We start from the raw sequence: 20,481 nt of genomic DNA on the forward strand, positions 1-20,481 counted from the left end.
AGGGAATAATTATAGTGGTTAGTGATTTAGAGACACTCCTAAGCATGTCCCTATTTATTACTTCAACCAACAAGTATTTATTGGACAGCTACCCTCTGTGCTCATATCTATGACAGAGAAAGTTTGACATAGGATTCTTGGCCTTCCGTAAGGTGCTTTCACTCTACTTGAAAACCAACCTGTGAGACACAGGATATCTAATGTCGGAAGAATGATTCAGGGAAAAACAAACAAAAACTAAAAACAAAACAGTCACGGTTTCAATAATCAGATGTTTCCTTTTCATGAGGAAAACCTGAGTGGGGTGATTATAATTATACAACTTAAATATGCAAACAGACTCCACCTAGAATACCCGCTGGACTTGGGTGATTCCCAGATCTCTGCAGTGACCAAATGTGCAGCTGTCAGCTGGACATGACATGAAGATGGTGCACAGAAGTCTGATGTCATATGTGTTCAAAGTGGACATCGGAATGTAACAGGTTATAATTTGTGGTGGTAAAGGAAAAGAGGAGGCTTTCTGAGTGGAGCAAAAATGAATTCCAAAGAAACTTGACATCTGGATTTATAAGCAGGAGGCCAAAGGAGAAATTGAAGATAACAGCAATAGAAACTGCCCATAAATTACCTACATGCTCTGGGAGGAGGAGGAGACAAGCCATAAAATGTGTTCAGGGATCTCTGCAGTGGCTTTAATAGGCACAGACAGGGTTCTTGGCTGCTAGGTGGTCACTCCCACATATTACAAGATAATTGGGCAAGCAGATAATTAATATGTCATGATAAGATATAGAATGGTATATCTCGGGAAGGAAAAGGAGTGGAGGTTTACAAAGTCTTATCTGGCTTCTAGTATCATCAAATGTCACCTCCTCATTCACACACACATAGGCAAATAATGAATTAATAAGCAGTACAGATTCATCTCACGTGGTTACTTCATATGGGGAATCCTGGACAAGCAGAACTGCAATCTCCCCCATAAAACACAAACCTCTGCAGTATTCTCTCTCCCAGTTAATGAAATCACTTCTATTCTGTCTCCCAAGCTAGAAACTTCTGATTGCACCCACTTCATCCCTATCCAATTAACTGACTCATCTCGCTGATTTCTTGAATCTAGTTCTCTTACTCCATCCCTGCCTAGTCCTTGGTTTGTTACAGAGAAACACTTTTCCTAAAAATAGTATGATAATAATAAAAGACACTCTATTATTAGAAATCCTCATCTTTATTGGGCAATGTCAAGCACTCAACACATGTTGGGTATGGATGACAAAGAGACATATTTAGCCATCCTACTGCCAGCCTTCACCTCCTTTGACCCATCCTCCATATTCCTGACACAGCTAATCATTATTTTTTAAAGTGGGATCTTTTAAAGAAGTACCCTCTTGCCTGAAGTTCTGTATTGTTGTCTGTAACAATAAAGTCCCTGCCCCAACACAGGCTGGTAGTATGAGGTGCTTTATAAGCCAGCCTCCTACTTCCCCTCCAACCTCTCTTCCTCTATATCTGTCCTGGAAACTCTGTTCCAGTCAAAAGTTTTTGTGCTATTCCCTTATCCTGAAATCCAAGGACTTTCCAGTCCTCCCGCACATGCTATCCTTGTAAATGCTCTACCTTCTCCTTAGACAAAAAATTCCCGCTCACCATTAAGACCCAGATCACCTCTGTGCTGCCCTCTGAGTATCCCAGTGCTGCTCATCCCCTTATCTTAGCTTCTGAGGCCCTCTGCAAGCAACCCAAAGGATTGTGAAGAGTCCCCTGCCTCCCCCATTCTCTCTGATTTCCTCGGGGCCAAGGTATGCCTCGCTCTTCTTCTCCATGTTGCCAGTACAGTGCTTGGCAGATTGAAGACTTCAGTCAGAAATTTTTAATAGTTCTTAAAAAACAATGAAATAAAGGAAAAAAAAAAAAGAAAGAAAAAAGGGAACTATACACCAAAGGAATAGCATAAAGACTAGGAAACAAATCCACTGAAAAGCACAACATTTGTTACACTTAGCACCTCCAAATAAAGAAAGAGCTATTTACAAAAATTATTTTTAAAAAGCTACTTTGAAAAAAATGGACATACATTTTAAACAAAAGATACATACCTTGTACTATAATCTAAAATAAATTCTAGGTAGATGAAGGAGTAAAATATAAGTCATGGAAAAGCAACACAAGATAGAATGGAATATTTTTAAGTATTTTGAGGGATGATCTCTCTCTTAGCTTTAAAGCGGTGGAGGAATGAAACCGGAAAGATTGACTGTTTGGAATTCATACAATTTTAAAATATTTGTCCAGTGCAAGAAAAGAAAAATCACACAATTAAAGTAAAATGGAAGACAACATTTTGGGATCTATTTGCATTAAATATGACAAACAAATGGTTAATCCCACTACTACCTAAAAATTGATTCATTATTTAGAAGAGAAATAATTTTCTCAAGAGTCATATGTAATAAAACAATATGTATTAAAGCAACTTGAGGTTCTGTATAAAATTTCACTGAAATTAGCCAATTTAAACCCACTAAACTAGGGAGAGCTCTTTGGGAGTTTCCCAAGAGGGATCTTGCCCCTGGCAGGATCAATTCTCCTGGGTGTGGATGGCACAGAAGGAAGAAAACTGCCATGCTTCAGACAGTGGCCTCCCTTTGTATCCCCAGGGCTCCAATATCAGAGAAACAGTTTCTACCGGCAAGACTCTTGCCACTCATTGATGACAGGGACTAATTGGTAATTGACAGAGGTTAATTTGGTAACTTTTGCTGTGGAGCCCAGAATTTACGGTGCTTCTGGTTACCATATATGGTCTATAGGCAAGCTCTCAGTTTCATCTCTAACTCCACCTTCAAATTCATCCTTCATATAGCAGCCAGAATAATAAAAAAAGGCAACTGTGGTCAGGTCTGATTCTCCAACTCTTTCTTCCACTAACTTCCATCCTTCCAATCCTGTGCTTAATTTTTTTGTATAGATTTACATTATTGCTTACTTAAAATTATTTTATTAAACTATATACAGTCTCATTCCACTTCTGTATTCTTCATGTTTCTAAAAACATAATTATGCTATTACTTGATGTTTAAATTTTAGACATTTTCAATTGATTTTGTCTTAAAATGAAAATTTAATTTTCTATTACCTACACTTGACACACACATTTTACTTCCTCCTTCTTCCAATATATTATACCATAATTTGTGATTAAATATTCGATATTTACATTTACATAACTACAAACTTTTCACAGTTGAGCTACAGAATGTATGGAATTACATCATTTCTTCAGGAATTTTTGTTTTCTCTGTATCTAATAATTGCTTTGCTTTTTTTGCAAGTTCTTTTTTCCTGTGTCTATCACTGATTTAGTCCCAAACTTCTGAAAGAATGGAAAAAAAAATATTGCAAAGGCAAAATTTTGCAAAAGCAAAAATAAACAAGTAGGACTACATCAAACTAAAAGGCATCTGCACAGAAAAAGAAACCATCAACAAAATGAAAAGGCAATCTATTGAATGGGGAAAATAGTCGCAAATCATACATCTGATAAATATAAAACTGAAAAAAAAATCAAAACCTGAAAAAAATATAAAGAACTCATATATCTCAATAGCAAAAAAAATCTGATTAAAAAATGGGCAGAAGATCTGAATTGACATTTTTCCAGACAAAACAGACTGCCAACAGGTACAGGAGAAGATGCTCAACAGTACTAATTATCAGGAAAATACAAATGGAAACCACATAAGATACAACCACATACCTGTTAGAATAGCTTTATCAAAAAGATAAGAAATAACAAGTGTTGGTGAGGATATAGAGAAAATGGAACCCTTATGCACTGTTAGTGAGAATGTAAATTGATGCAGCCACAATGGAAAACAGTATGAGTTTCCTCAAAAAATTAAAAATAGAACTACCATATGATCTAGCAATTCCACTTCTGGGTATTTATCCAAAGGAAACAAAAACCTTAATTTGAAAAAATATCTGCACCCTCATGTTCACTGCAGCATTATTTACAATAGCCAAGATATGGAAAGAACTGAAGTGTCCATTAATGGCTGAATGGATAAAGAAAATGTGGTATATATCTGTAACGAATACTATTCAGCCATAAAAAGGAATGAAATCTTGCCATTTGTGGCAACATGGAAGGACCTTGAGGGCATTATACTAAATGAAATAAGTCAGAGAAAGACAAATACCATATGATTTTATATGCAGAATCTGAAAAACAGAAAAACAAAAAACAAGCTCACAGATACAGGGAACAGTCTGGTGGTTGCTAGAGGTGAGGGTGGGGGATGGATCAAATGGATAAACGGAGTCAAAAACTACAAATTTACGGTTATAAAATAAGTAAGTCCTGCAGATGTAATACACAGCATGGATACTGTAGTTAATAATACCATACTGTATATTTAAAAATTGCTAGGAGATTAGATCTTAAAAGTTCTCATTCTAAGAAAAAAATTCTGTAACCATGTATGGTGAAAGATGTTAACTAAACTTACTGTAGTGATCATTTCACAGTGTATATAAATATTGAATCATTATGTTGTACACCTGAAACTAATATAAAGTATGTCAATTATATCTAAATTATATGCATAGTCTTAAAGCTGTCAGAAATACTAGGTAATCAAATAATTCTGTCTCCTAGGCCCCTTTGGAGACATGCCTCCTACAGCCCTTCATCCTCCTGTTTCAATGTTGAATGGCTGATCTCCTGGCCTGCTACACAGCTGTCACCCTGCAGTGTTACCCTGGCACATCCCTTTATCAGCTTTCTAGGATCTGCCTTTAGTACTCTCCTGTTGGAATCCCATTTCCTCAATCTTGTTATTCTCATTCTTTCTTTACTCCCTTGTTTTACTGGAGCATATTCTTGAGTAACTTCTTGAAAACAGATGTAGGGAAGGTAATATTGTTGAGGCCACACATACATGTAATGTATTTATTTCATACTTGCTCTTGGTAAAAAGTATTCTATGACAGACTACAGAAAGTTCTAAGTTGAAAAAATTTTTTCAATTTGTCTTCTCGTTTTCAATGTTGCTGTGCTACTGAGAAATCAATAGCAACTGTACTTGATCTACATTTTCTCTCTGAAAGATCATACTAACTGTATCTTCAACCAAGTTGTTCTTTTTTTTTTTTTTAATAATTATTTTTTTTTTATTGAAGGGTAGTTGACACACAGTATTACATTACATGAGTTTCAAGTGTACAACACAGTGGTAGAACATTTATATACATAATTCTAGGTTCCAGCTATCACCCTACCAGGCTGTTACAATATCTTGACTATATTCCTTATGCTATACATTACATCCCGGTTACTAATTTATTTTACCATTGGAAGTCTGTCCTTTTTTTTTTTTTTTTTTTTTTTTTTTTTTGTGAGGGCATCTCTCATATTTATTGATCAAATGGTTGTTAACGACAATAAAATTCTGTATAGGGGAGTCAATGCTCAATGCACAATCATTATTCCACCCCAAGCCTAATTTTTGTCAGTCTCCAATCTTCTGAGGCATAACAAACAAGTTTTTACATGTAGAACAAATTCTTACATAATGAATAAGTTACATAGTGAACAGTACAAGGGCAGTCATCACAGAAACTTTCGGTTTTGCTCATGCATTATGAACTATAAACAGTCAGTTCAAATATGAATACTCATTTGGTTTTTATACTTGATTTATATGTGGATACCACATTTCTCTCTTTATTATTATTATTTTTAATAAAATGCTGAAGTGGTAGGTAGATACAAGATAAAGGTAGAAAACATAGTTTAGTGTTGTAAGAGAGCACATGTAGATGATCAGGTGTGTGCCTGTAGACTATGTGTTAGTCCAAGCTAGACCAGGGCAATAAAACATCCACGTATGCAGAAGATTTCTCTCAGAACGGGGGGGTGAGGTTCTAAGCCTCACCTCTGTTGATCCCCAATTTCTCACCTGATGGCCCCCCTGCGACTGTGCCTGTCTTAGGTTGTTCCTCCCTTGAGGAATCTTACCCGTCTCTGGCTAACCAGTCATCTTCCGGGGCCATACAGGGAAATGTGAAGTTGGTAAGTGAGAGAGAAGCCTTATTGTTTGAAAAAGTTAGCTTTTTACTTCTTTGCATATTTATGCCCTGTGGCTTCTATGCCCAGCATTTGTCTTGAGGTATCTTTACCACTTGGAAGAATTATGATACTCGGTAAATTTGATATGAGGCACGAATTCTATTTAAGGGTTGTAATTAGGAGGGAAGAAGAAAAGCTATAGAAGTAGCAGGCGGAAGAAAACATGGGAAGATTGATTATTTCTTTGATATATCTTCTTGTAGAGTAACTTCAGCATGTATAGGTTTTAAGCTACTACTTAAATTGCACACACACATTAACATAATAGGAGTATAGTTACATAACCAAAGCATATCTGTAATTACCAGCCATCTGCAGTGAAACAAAGAAAACCAGTTAGGCACCTTAGGCATTTGTGAAAACTTATCTATGATATGGTGGATATTGTCCAACTGAACTTGAACAGTCTGAGAGAAATCAGACAAATTAAAACAACCCATTCCTGGGGACTGTTCACATGCCATATGTTCTTTTAACAATAAATAGTTTGTAGTTGTAAGACTTTGGAGCACTACAATTTGCACTTCTCCAAATTCTTGGTTGAGTTCCAACAGTATAGATCCAGTCCAATTTTGTTGTTTTACTGTATGCACAGGCCAGCTTAGATATCTCCTTCCTCATTCCCATGGCAGGTCCAGGAACTGGTGGGATGAGTGCATCTACAGCTGTAGCAGTGCGTGGATCTTTGTTGGGGTTTTTTGATGATCATCTTCTGGCATGAGTCTTCCAGAGGGTGCAGATGTTGGAAGTTCTTTTTCATATCGTATCTTAGTTCATTTTCGGGGTAGCCCAATTAGGCTTTGATCCTCTGTATAAACACAAACAGACCCTTTGCCTACACTTTTATATGCCCTTTATACCCTTGTGTAGAACTCGTTGGAGGTTACCACACAGGAACTGCCCTTTTTTTTTTTTTTTTTTGCTATCACTAATCTACACTTACATGACGAATATTATGTTTACTAGGCTCTCCCCTATACCAGGTCTCCCCTATAAACCCCTTTACAGTCACTGTCCATCAGCATAGCAAAATGTTGTAGAATCACTACTTGCCTTCTCTGTGTTGTACAGCCCTCCCTTTTCTCCTACCCCCCCATGCATGTTAATCTTAATACCCCCCTACTTCTCCCCCCCTTAACCAAGTTGTTCTTAAATTTTATATTTACATTTGTTGGTGTGGATTTAATTAATTTTTTCTTTTCATTCATCTGAAAGCCCATGTTCTATAGTTAGGGGAAATTTTCTTGTATCATCTGTTTAACAATTTTCTTCTCTCTGTTTTCTCTATTCTCTCTGATAATTCTGCTGGCCTGATCGAATTCTTTTTTAATCTTTTCCTTCTTATTTTTCTTTCCTTTTCAATCTTTCAGAAGATTGCCTCAATGTTATCTTCTGAACTTCTATTGAATTATTTATCTTATTTTTAACTTTCAAGATTTCTTTTAAATTTTCTGATTATTAGTTTAACATAGTATTTTGTTCTTGTTTTGTGGATTAAACAACACATTCCATGATCTAAGTCACTAATTATAGTTTTAAAGTTTGTAGTCTCTGTTTCCTCCAAATGCCTTTTCCATTATTGTCTTTGTTAAGGCCTTTTATAATAGAGACTTCCCTGAGATGTCTGGGGATCCTGGCTCCCCTTTCTTATTTTAGAGTAAGACACCTATGGATGAAGCTTTACAACAGGCACACCTCACTAACAGTCAATCAGCAGAACCCAGCCACGTTGGAGGTGGGGGCAACTATCAGATCTTTTGGCTTTTCTCTTAGTCTGGATGGTTTTCTTAGAGTGGATTCTTCAAACTCTTGACTATGAGGGTGTAGAAGTTTGGGTATTATTATGAGGCTGAGAGTGTCCTCATTTAGTGATCTGTTTTATCCTCTGCCCTAGGCTACATTTTATGAATTAAAGCCCAGAGTTCACCTTCTCTAGAAAGTAGACCTCCCATATTCCACCAGGTCGGGAAGGACAATCTCTGGCTGTATGGAGTTGAAGAATGGATCTTGGAATATAGTTGCAATCCCTCTACTCAAATCTCTCTCCCGGCCATCAGAAGTATCCAGCACCTCCAATTCCTGAGTCTCGGGGTTCTAAGGTGTGACTAGGCTTCATTCTTCTGCTCTTATCACCACTTCTCATCATATCAGGAGGGTGGGTCTCAGCCTCACACCGTCTGCTAGGTCAGTTATCATTCCTCCATCCTTTTTCCATCTTCTAAAACTTTGTAGATGTCTCTTTCCAGCTGTCATTATCTAATCTGCTTAGTTGTCCCTTATAGATTACCTTCCTCTCTAGTTCTTTTCTATCATCTTAGGAAAGGTTCAGGAGGGACCACACAGAAGTGGTAAATTCAGAACACATGCTACACTACAGAGCACTATTGAGCTATACATTCCTACCTGAGAAGCCCATGTTTTTATTTGCACCCCCAACTCTGCTCTTGTTGCCGTTCCACTGCCTGGCCCATCCTTATCCCTCTCCCCTTGTCAATTTTTCAATCCTTGATGATCCTTCAAAATTAACCTCAAGCAGGAAATTTTCCCAGATCCTCTCTGCACATGCAGTGTGTATCCCTAGCCTGACACAGCACTCAGATCACACCGTGCTGAACCTTCCTGCATGTCTGTCTCCTCCCTTGACAAGAAGGAATCAGGCAAGAACTGTCTTAACCAGTTTTCACCTCTTGCATGGGGAAAATTATCTGGCACATAATAGGTATTCACTGGTATTTTTCCAACAGACCTACTTCCAGTAAACCCCATGTTGTAAGCATTTTCGTTCTCATAGGAGTGCAAAAAATATGGCTTTGTTTATTTGCTGACATCCAAATAAAAAAGGATAATCAGGGAGCACCAGGAATGAAAACAGCCAGATATTTCTGAGAGCAAAGGTCCAGGAACACAAAACAGCTTCCAACAGGGGTGATGTATGTTTTCCTAGTGAATCAAAATGAATATATGCTTATTAGGCAGACAAAGATTTAACAGGTTTTTTGGTTAATGCTACAATTTTAAATCTATTTAAGATAATTTTCTTTATCTTCAATCTATTTTTCTCAGTAACCAGGATATTTAACTGATTTGTACAAAATCCATTAGAAAAAGAAATAAGCTACTCTAAGTAAGGGCACACTCTAAATGGAAAAAGAGAGACACTACAAATCTAACAGGAAACAAAGAATCTGTTTGAGAAACCAAGGCAGACTCCTGCCTAGAAAACAGGTTTTCCTGCAGCATTTTGATTCTATAACCAATCTCTTTTCTCTCTTACAACAAGGAGAAAATAAATCATTCTTAAATCTGAGTACACAGACCAAAGACCTTTCATAAGACAACCAAGATACAAATAAGCTGTTTAAAAGGTAAGAATCTCAAACAAAACAGTGTAAGTTGAAACATGTACTTTCTCATCTATTATCTTGGCAAAGCATTTTTAAATGCTAGTACTCAGTTTTGGAAGAGTCAAGTAAACTTCCAGTAGGAGCAGAGATTACTATAAAGTTTCTGAAGAAAACTATCACAGTATATATCTAAAGCCTCCAGAGTAGTCCTACAATGTGGCCTAAGGATTATACTTTTAGAAGTGTGGATTAAAAGAATAAACATCAAATCAATACATATAAGATTTGAGTGGAAAGAACATCATCAAAATGTCAGTTATAATACCGAAAAATTGAAAATAAATTCCCAACAATGGAGATAATGATCATAATAATATCAGAAAATGCTCATGGAATAATATTAAATGCAAAGGGACAAAAACAATAAATCAAGTGCTCATAATTTGTATGGAAACTAGACTCAAAATATACTAAGATTTTACTGGCTACTATCTCTACATTATGAGACCATGGTGATTTTTGTTTTTTATGTATGTATGTATGTATGTATTGTTATTTCATTTTAGTTTTTAAATTTTACTTTGATTAAATAGACTCAAAGACAATATACTAATATTTTAACCAACTGCTGCCTCTCAGTATTGTGAGCATGATGATTTTGTTTTCTATGTAAGACTGTTCTGTATTGAGGACCTTCCTATAGGCTTTGGATTACTTTGATAAAAATCTAAATATTTATTTTTAGCTAATATTTCATAATCAACAGTACTCAGTTTATTGACTGTGGAAGAGACTAAGATAAAACTCCCCTGCTAGTTACCAGTTACATGAGAGAACTGAGCCACAGGCATGGGCCTGCACCCATCCATGTAGTGAAGCAGCCTCCTCCACATGACTGAATCAACTTACTTGGTGGGACGATAATCTGGAATGGAACGATCCAGGGAAATTTTTTCACTGAGGTAGGAATTGTAGCCGTACTTTTCATGGGGTCCCTTGGCCTTTTCTTCCTCAGTGGGGGAAAGGGTAGCAGGAAGGCCCCCTTTGCCCCGACCACCATAACCTTCAATGAGCCCAAGAGATTTGGATAAGCCTAGAAAAAGGAGGGGAAAAAACAATTATTTGAAAACCACCACATCAGGATGTGTCATTCAAGCTCAGATAGAGCTTCAACAAAAACTTTAACAAATTTAACATGACCTGTCACAGAAAAAAAATCATCCATTTTTTAAATCATATTCCTCAATGTATCAATTCAGGAATATGCCCTGAACACATGGATATTGAATAGAAGGTCAAGGCAACTGAGTTCTGGCTTAAGTCTGGTTCCTAATGAGGAGCCTCTCTCTCCTTTTGGGAACTGGATAGACGGGAGTCTGTCTATAAGGAGAGAAACTGCCTCACTTGGTGAAATGCAGACCAAGGAGGACACAGGAAGTGAGACAGACCTGGAGCTCTCATCCAGGTCTGTTCTCCCTTCTCCATAGGAAATCACAGGACTAGGAGTTTCAGGAGATACAGGTACAACACAGGGTAACGACAGCCAGTGCCAGGAACTGCTGAACTGCAGGCATCTGTCCTTCATTTGGGTGACTTACAGCTTGACTTATCATGAGTTTAAAGGGTATAATAGTCTGACACCATTCTTTACCTAATAGTTTTATTGAAATTTCATTGAAGTGGAGGGAGGAAATACAAAATGTTTGAGAATAAATCACAGAGAAAAAACCCCGTGAGGGTGATAACCATGCCAAATAGAGCAGGAGGCCTCTGTAACAAGCCTCACTGAGCAACTGCAGGTCCCAGGATGGAGGCAGCTTTATATGTATTGTTCCATCATACGATAAACAACTTGCTGGGCAATTTTTAAATCCTAGCGTTATGAGAGGTTTTATTTCTTGGCTAGAAAAATCTTGTTTTTAAGGGCTCTCATTCATTTTTGCCATTTCAATTGCTCAAGCTACTCACTCAGCACAAACCAAGGCATGCTTGAAGACACATGTGTGCACAGCACACATACACACACTTTATCCACAAAAGTCTCATTGCTGCCACTGGCAGGGAGAACACAGACAAGAGATGAAAACAGCTTGCTTAGCTTAGACGGTAGACAGCCCACAGAGCCAAAGGGGATGCAAACCTTCAAGGATGCCATCACCAGGTAAGGCAAAGGCCAACAGATGTGTTCCAAGCACAGGATGGTGCTCCACCACATAATAACATGACATTCCTGCTTCTCTGAAAGCAGATATTTATTTTCTGCGATACTGAGATCAAAAAGCAAATGTTGGGCAAGCATCTCACAGCTGGTCTCAGCTAAGCATCATGTGTGTGCCTGACAATCATTTCCATGGTCCACTATGTTCTTTAGGAATCCGGTCATCTTTTCTACCTGCCACCATCCCAATAGAGTTAGTTACAATCAGTGGAGAACTAGATTACTCCCAACAATTCCTACCTGCTTCTTGGTCTTTAATCGCTCATTCCACATCAACGTGTCACAACCATTCCAATAACTTTACCTTCATCCTGCCCAGATGTCTACAAGAACTCGTCCTGTGTCAAGTACAAACACCGGTGCTGTGTTTTAAAAATGACTTGTGATAGAACATTACTAGTGGGAATGTAAAATGGTGCAGCTAACTTTGGAAAATAATGTGGCAGTTCTTCAAAATTCCAAAGCACAGTTTTATCATATGACCCAGTAACTGCATTCCCATATAAACACCCAAGAGAAATGAAAAAGTATGCACACACAAAACTTGTACACAAATGTTCATAGGAGTATTATTCTTTTTTTCAATTTTTTTTAATTTTGGTATCACTAATATACAATTACATGAGCAACATTGTGGTTACTAGATTCCCCCCATTATCAAGTCCCCATCACATATCCCATTACAGTGACTGTGCATCAGCATAGTAAGATGCTATAGAATCACTACTGGTCTTCCCTGTGTTGTACAGCCCTCCCCATGCCCTCCACCCACTATATTATGTCTGCTAATCGTAATGCCCTCTTTCCCCCTTATCCCTCCCTTCCCACCTATTCTCCCCAGTCCCTTTCCCTTTGGTAACTGTTAGTCCATTCTTGGGTTCTGTGAGTCTGCTGCTGTTTTGTTCCTTCAGTTTTTTCTTTGTCCACATACTCCACAGATGAGAGAAATCATTTGGTACTTGTCTTTCTCAACCTGGCTTATTTCATTAAGCATAAAACCCTCCAGCTCAATCCATGTTGTTGCAAATGGTAGGATTTGTTTTCTTCTTATGGCTGAATAATATCCCATTGTGTATATGTACCACATCTTCTTTATCCATTCATCTACTGATGGACACTTAGGTTGCTTCCATTTCTTGGCTATTGTAAACAGTGCTGCGATAAACATGGGGTGCTTATGTCTTTTTCAAACTGGGCTGCTGTATTCTTAGGGTAAATTCCTAGGAGTGGGATTCCTGGGTCAAATGGTATTTCTATTTTGAGTTTTTTGAGAAATCTCCATACTGCTTTCCACAATGGTTGAACTTATTTACATTCCCACCAGCAGTGTAGGAGGGTTCCCCTTTCTCCACATCCTCACCAACATGTGTTGTTGTTTGTGTTTTGGATGGTGCCATCCTAACTGGTGTGAGGTGATATCTCATTGTGCTTTTAATTTGGATTCTCTGATGATTAGCGATATGGTGCATCTTTTCATGAGCCTGTTGGCCATCTGAATTTCTTCTTTGGAGAAGTGTCTGTTTAGATCTTCTGCCCATTTTTTAATTGGATTATTTGCTTTTTGTTTGTTGAGGTGCATGAGCTCTTTGTATATTTTGGCTATCAACTCCTTATCAGATATGTCATTTATGAATATATTCTCAAATACTGTAGGATATCTTTTTGTTCTCCTGATGGTGTCCTTTGCTGTACAGAAGATTTTAGTTTGATATAGTCCCACTTGTTCATTTTTGCTTTTGTTTCCCTTGCCCATAGAGATATATTCATGAAGAAGTTGCTCACGTTTATACTCAAGAGAGTTTTGCCTAAGTTTTCTTCTACTAAGAGTTTCATGGTTTCATGACTTACATTCAGGTCTTTGTACCATTTTGAGTTTACTTTTGTGTATGGAGTTAGACAGTAATCCAGTTTCATTCTCTTACATGTAGCTGTACAGTTTTGCCAACACCAGCTGTTGAAGTGGCTGTCATTTTCCCATTGTATATCCATGGCTCCTTTATCGTATATTAATTTACCATATGTGCTTGGGTTAATGGGTTAATATCTGAACTCTCTATTCTGTTCCACCAGTCTATGGGTCTGTTCTTGTGCCAGTACCAAATTGTCTTGGTTACTGTGGCTTTGTAGTAGAGCTTGAAGTTGGAAGCAAGATACCGCCTGCTTTATTCTTCCTTCTCAGGATTGCTTTGGCTATTTGGGGTCTTTTGTCATTCCATATGAATTTTAGAACTATTTGTTCCAGTTCATTGAAGAATGCTGTTGCTATTTTGATAGGGATTGCATTGAATCTGTAGATTTCTTTAGGCAGGATGGCCATTTGGACAATATTAATTCTTCCTACCCAAGAACATGGGATGAATTTCATTTATTAGTGGCCTCTTTAAATTCTCTTAAGAGTGTCTTGTAGTTTTCAGGGTATAAATCTTTCACTTCCTTGGTTAGGTTTATTCCTAGGTATTTTATTCTTTTTGATGCATTTGTGAATGGAATTGTTTCCATGATTTCTCTTTCTGCTAATTCATCATTAGTGTATAGGAATGCAACAAATTTCTGTGTATTAATTTTGTATTCTGCAACTTTTCTGAATTCAGATATTAGTTCTAGTAGTTTTGGAGTGTATTCTTCAGGGTTTTTATGTACAATATCATGTAATCTGCAAATAGTGACAGTTTGAATTCTTACTTACCAATCTGGATGCCTTTTATTTCTTTGTGTTGTCTGATTGCCATGGCTATGACCTCCAGTACTATGTTGAATAAAAGTGGGGAGAGTGGGCATCCTTGTCTTGTTCCCAATCTTAGGTGAAAAGCTTTCAGCTTCTCGCTGTTAAGTATGATGTTGGCTTTGGGTTTGTCATATATGGCCTTTATTATGTTGAGGCACTTGCCCTCTATACCCGTATTGTTGAGAGTTTTTATCATGAATGGATATTGAATTTTGTCTAATGCTTTTCAGTATCTATGGAGATGATCATATGGTTTTTGTTCTTCTTTTTGTTGATGTGGTGGACGATGTTGGTGAATTTTCAAATGTTGAACCATCCTTGCATCCCTGTGATGAATACCACTTGATCATGGTGTATGATCCTCTTCATGTACTTTTGAATTCATTTTGCTAGTATTTTGTTGAGTACTTTTGCATCTATGTTCATCAGCGATATTGGTCTGTAGTTTTCTTTTTTGGTGGGGTCTTTGCCTGGTTTTGGTATTAGAGTGGTGCTGGCTTCATAAAATGAGTTTGGAAGTATTCCCTCCTCTTCTATTTTTTGGAAAACTTTAAGGAGAATGGATATTATGTCTTCTCTTAATGTCCGATAAAAGTCAGCGGTGAATCCATCTGGTCTGGGGGTTTTGTTCTTGGGTAGTTTTTTGATTACCAATTCAACTTAATTGCTGGTAATTGATCTGTTTAGATTTTCTGTTTCTTCCTGAGTCAGTCTTGGAACATTGTATTTTTCTAGGAAGTTGTCCATTTCTTCTAGGTTATCCAGTTTGTTAGCAGGTAGTTTTTCATAGTATTCTCTAATAATGCTTTGTATTTCTGTAGTGTCCATAGTGATTTTTCCTTTCTCATTTCTGATTCTGTTTATGTGTGTAGATTCTCTTTTTTTTCTTAATAACTCTGACTAGGTGTTTATCAATTTGTTTATTTTCTTGAAGAAACAGCTCTTGGTTTCATTGGTTTTTTTCTATTGTTTTATTCTTCTCAATTTTATTTATTTCTTCTCTGATCTTTATTATGTCCCTCCTTCTGCTGACTTTAGGCCTCATTTGTTCTTATTTTTCCAGTTTCAATAATTGTGACTTTAGACTATTCATTTGGGATTGTTCTTCCTTCTTTAAATAGGCCTGGTTGCTATATACTTTCCTCTTAGAACTGCCTTTGCTGTGTCCCACAGAAGTTGGGGCATTGTGCTATTGTTTTCATTTGTTTCCATATACTGCTTGATCTCTGTTTTAATTAGGTCATTGATCCATTGTTATTAAGGAGTATGTTGTTAAGCCTCAATGTGTTTGTGAGTCTTTTTGTTTTCTTTGTACACTTGATTTCTACTTGTATACCTTTGTGATCTGAGAAATTGGTTTGTAGAATTTCAATATTTTTTAATTTACTGAGGCTCTTTTGTGGCCTAGTATCTATTCTGGAAAATGTTCCATGTGCACTGAGAAGAATGTGTATCTTGCTGCTTTTGGGTATCAAGTTCTGTAGATGTCCATTAGGTCCATCTGTTCTAGTGTGTTGTTCAGTGCCTCTGTGTCCTTACTTATTTTCTGGTCTGGTTGATCTGTCCTTTGAAGTGAGTGGTGTGTTGAAGTCTCCTAAAATGAATGCATTGCATTCTATTTCCTCCTCTAATTCTGTTAGAATTTGTTTCATGTATGTAGGTGTTCCTGTGATGGGTGCATAGATATTTATAATGGTTATATCCTCTTTTGTAACATCCTTCTTTATCTCTTGTTACTTTCTTTGGTTTGAAGTCTATTTTGTCTGATACAAGTACTGCAACACCTGCTTTTTTCTCCCTATTGTTTGTATGAAATATGTTTTTTCATCCCTTCACTTTTAGTCTGTGTATGTCTTTGGGTTTGAAATGAGTCTCTTGTAAGCAGCATATAAATGGGTCTTGCTTTTTTATCCATTCTATTACTCTATGTCTTTTGATTGGTGCATTCAGTCCATTTAGCATTATTCTTATTAGCTAGAATGAATATAACTGATGAATGAATAAACAATACGTGATATGTTCATACATGAGATATTATTTGGTGATAAAAATGTGAATAGAGTAGTGATGCATGCTACAACATGGATGAACCTTGAAAACGTTATGCCAAGTAAACCATGCTGTTTAGGAAAGACTACATACTGTGTGACTCTATATGAAATGTATGGAATAGACAAACCTCTACAGTCAGAAAGTAGATTAATATATTTTTAGGGCTGCAGGGATTTGGGAGGAAATGAGGAGCAACTGCTAATGTATATGGAGTATCTTTTTGGCTGATAGTAACGTTGTGGAGTTAGACTATGGTGATGTTTGCACAACTTTGTGAATATACTAAAAACCACTAAATTACATATTAAATGGGTGAATGATATGGTATGTAAAAAATATCTCAATAAAGCTGTTTAAAAACACCCACTTGTGATAGACAATTCTGTTTCCAAAAAGGTGGAAGCTAAAACAATATGAGAACTTCCCAGCAAAATACCTAGAAATGTTGAATAAAAAAACTTTTAAAATATTTTAAATACATAGTTGAGCTTTCAAGAAGAAAAGGAACTCCCAGAAGTAAGTTACAATCAGAGTTAAGACTGTATTTCCTGGGATGGGGTGAAGGAAGGATTGTTCATTAACAAAAGGCTGGAGTTTTAGAGCTCAGAAATGCACAGGACATGAGACCTTTTATACGTCTTAAATGTTTCATAATTTTTAATTATGAAAGTACTGGGTTGAACAGTGGCCCTGTTTACCTCAAGCCTGTGAATATGACTTTACTTGAAAGTAGGGTCTCTGCATATGTATTCAGATTAAGATTACTAGGGTCCTCATAAGAAGAGAGAAATTTCGGCACAGGGATACAGGCACATAAGTGAAGAAGGCCATTTGACAATAGAGGTAGATATTGGAGGATACAGTTTGCAAGTTAAAGAATGCCAAGAATTGCTAGCAACTCCCAGAAGCTAGGAAGAGGCAAGGAAGCAAGATTTCCTACAGCCTGCAGAGGGAGTATGGATTGACTAACACCTTAATTTCAGACTTTTAGCCTCCAACACTGTGAGGGAATAAATTTCTATTGTTTTAAGACACCAAGATTGTAGTAATTTGTTATAGCAGCTATGAAAACTAATCCAGTGAATACCAAAACACAGAATGGAAATAGTGAAAATACATACTAACCAAAAAAAAAGCTATGATGGCTCTATTAATGTCAGATGAAATAAGGTAACTACATAATGATAAAAGTAACAGGAAGTTATTAAGAATTATAAACTACCATGCACCTAACAACATAGTTTCAAATTACATAAAGCAAAAATTTACCACATTACAAGGAGAAATCAACAAATGCACAATCATAGTGGGAATTAGTAACAACTCTTAGTACGCAATAGATCAGACGGACAACAGTTTAGCAAACATGCAGGAAAACTGAACAATAGAATTAACAAACTTGTTCTAATGGACCCTATACCTGACTTTCTAGTAATTACATATTCACTAAAATATATGAAACATTTAAGCAACTCACAGAACACAGACAAACCTCAACCTATCTTACAGATTATCTTTGAACATAAAAATCTAAAAAAAAACAGAGACCAATAATAAAAATACCTCAAAAACACACCCACTTTGATAATTTTATTAAGAAGACTTCTAAAATAATCATGGGTCAAATAATTAGTTGTAGTGCCATTAGAAGACACATGAAATTGATAAAACATGAAATAGTACATCTCAATGCTTGTAGGATAGTGCTAAAACAATATTTGGATGGAACTATATAACCTTAATATATATAGGGGTAAAAAAAAAAAGAGCGATAATTAATGTGTAAGAATCTAACCTAACAAGTTAGAAAAAGAAGAGAGGAAACTCAAAGAAAGCAATCACAGAATAACAAAAATGGGTTCTGTGTACACACACAGAAAAGAAAGCAAGAAAGGGGAGAGAGGGAGGGAGGGAAAGAAGGATGGAGAGAGGAAAGGAGGGAGGGAGGGAAGAAGGGAAAACCAACAGAAAAATAAAAGGTGTTGGGGGAATAACTTCAGCAAGACTGGACTGAGGAGTGAGAGAGATTGAGGGAGAATGCACACGTTCTCTTTAGGAAGGATTTATCTCTTCATCGCAGTAGACACAGTGCCTTGGGCCCAGAATACTTGAAGATGCCCAGGAACGTGTTTAAATTCCTTTTAAAATAAGAACAACACAGTCATAAAATACAATTTTAATACAAATTTTTAATAGAAGATGAAACCTGTGAAGGCAAAGTGCCTGGAGCCCACAGAAGTCATTTTCAGCTGTGGTTCCCTTGAGGTTTGATTTTTATCTATAAGTGATGAGGTACCCAAAGCATGGAGAAGTAAAGTAACCAGATCCGAGGCATTGTTTATAAATGTTACCCAGAAGGTAGATAGTACAAGGACAGACCCCAGGCACTACCATGTACTGAGCATCTACTGTGTGCTGGGCACTCTGCTAAGTGTTTTCCATATATTCCATCAATGTTTCACCTAATTTCCTAACATCCTCCTGAGGCAGGTGTTACTATGACCTCTATTTACCAAATGAGGATGCTGAGTCTGATAATGTAGCAACTTGGTTAAAGCTCCAAGCCTGGTAAAGGAAGACAGATCTGGATTCTGGATATAGTTAGGGATTGAAAGGAAGATAAAGCCTGGGCTCTGTAGCTCTGTGACAGATAAGGAAACTAGTTCCAGGGCTCTTGCTGAGATGGTAGGAGCCTCATTTTAGTGGTAGTAGTAATCCAAAGGAGAGGAGAGATTTGAGAAATATTTAAGAGATACTATCACAAAGCTGGAGACAGACATGTTAGGTGAAAGAGAGGGAAGCCTGGAGTTCCTGCGTGAGGACTGGTGGTAGGTAATACCACTCGCAAAGATAGGGCTAGAGAAGATGATATCTATTCCCTATATGTGGTCTAAGGGGTATCCATGGGACATTCAGAGAGGGTCAGATGTCCAGTGGAGAGCTGAAATTCATGAGAATGGAAGTTCAGATGGCAGAGGTGGGCAAAAACATGGGACTGGCAGCCATCAGCATGTAGGGGGTCATACTACAATAAAGAGCCAGCAGTGAAGGGTTAGGGAGGGATGTTGAACAGCAAGAAAGAGAAAGACAGACAATGCTCAGATGCTCAGGACCACATCACTCTTGCATACTTTCACCAAATCTACAGTTAGGAGATGCATACCTCAAAACTTTTTTCTTCTCTGCTCTATATGCATGCTCTCTCATAGAAGCTACATTTGAAGCCCAAACTTCAAGGAAATGAGACTCAAAGGAATGGAGAAACATCCCAATATGAACCAAGTGGTTAGGCTTCCTGCTTGTCTTATAAATCCACTTTTCCAGACCACCCACTGATGACTATTTTAGCTTTTAATGTTTTTAATGATTTTATAACCTTTTTTCAATTAGGCAGAATGGATATTACCATGATCACTTTAAAGCTGAAGAAGTGGAGGCTCAGAAGGATTAACTATCTGAACATCCAAAAGTAATAGAGTCAGAGTAAGTCACTCCTCTCAATACCCAAGACACACACAAATGCTCTGTCCAGGAAAATTCTGTAGGAAGAAAGAACCCAGCATTGACAACAGGGTGAAGAGTGGTAAACAAATGGTAGTAAACTCATAACAAGGAATACTATCCAGCAATGACAATGAATGGCTTGCAGATAAATGGAGGGATTTCATGGACTCAGTGTAAAACAAAATGAAAAATAAAATACCTAGGAATAACCTGATGAAGGAAGTGAAAGACCTACACCCTGAAAACTACAAGACACTCTTAAGAAAAATTAAAGAGGACACCAACACATGGAAATACATCCCATGTTCATTGATAGGAAGAATTAATATTGTCAAAATGGCCATCCTGCTAAAAGCAATCTACAGGTTCAATGCAATCCCTATCAAAATAGCAACAGCTTTCTTCAATGAAGTGGAACAAATAGTTCTAAAATTCATATGGAACAACAAAAGACCCCGAATAGCCAAAGCAATCCTGAGAAGGAAGAATAAAGCAG

General features: G+C 37.1%; 1 protein-coding gene across 2 annotated transcripts in view; it reads right to left on the reverse strand.

Annotated features, from left to right (window-relative positions):
* The window catches only part of GALNT17 (polypeptide N-acetylgalactosaminyltransferase 17), a 481,494-nt gene that overhangs the window by 298,578 nt on the left and 162,435 nt on the right, over positions 1–20,481 (reverse strand). For both annotated transcript variants that reach the window (XM_036907891.2, XM_036907890.2), the window contains exon 2: positions 10,396–10,579. In XM_036907891.2, the coding sequence (XP_036763786.1) occupies positions 10,396–10,579 (184 nt within the window). The remainder of the gene's footprint in view (positions 1–10,395; positions 10,580–20,481) is intronic.

This window comes from Manis pentadactyla, chromosome 10, assembly GCF_030020395.1.
Source record: "Manis pentadactyla isolate mManPen7 chromosome 10, mManPen7.hap1, whole genome shotgun sequence".
Taxonomy (NCBI): Eukaryota; Metazoa; Chordata; class Mammalia; order Pholidota; family Manidae; genus Manis; species Manis pentadactyla.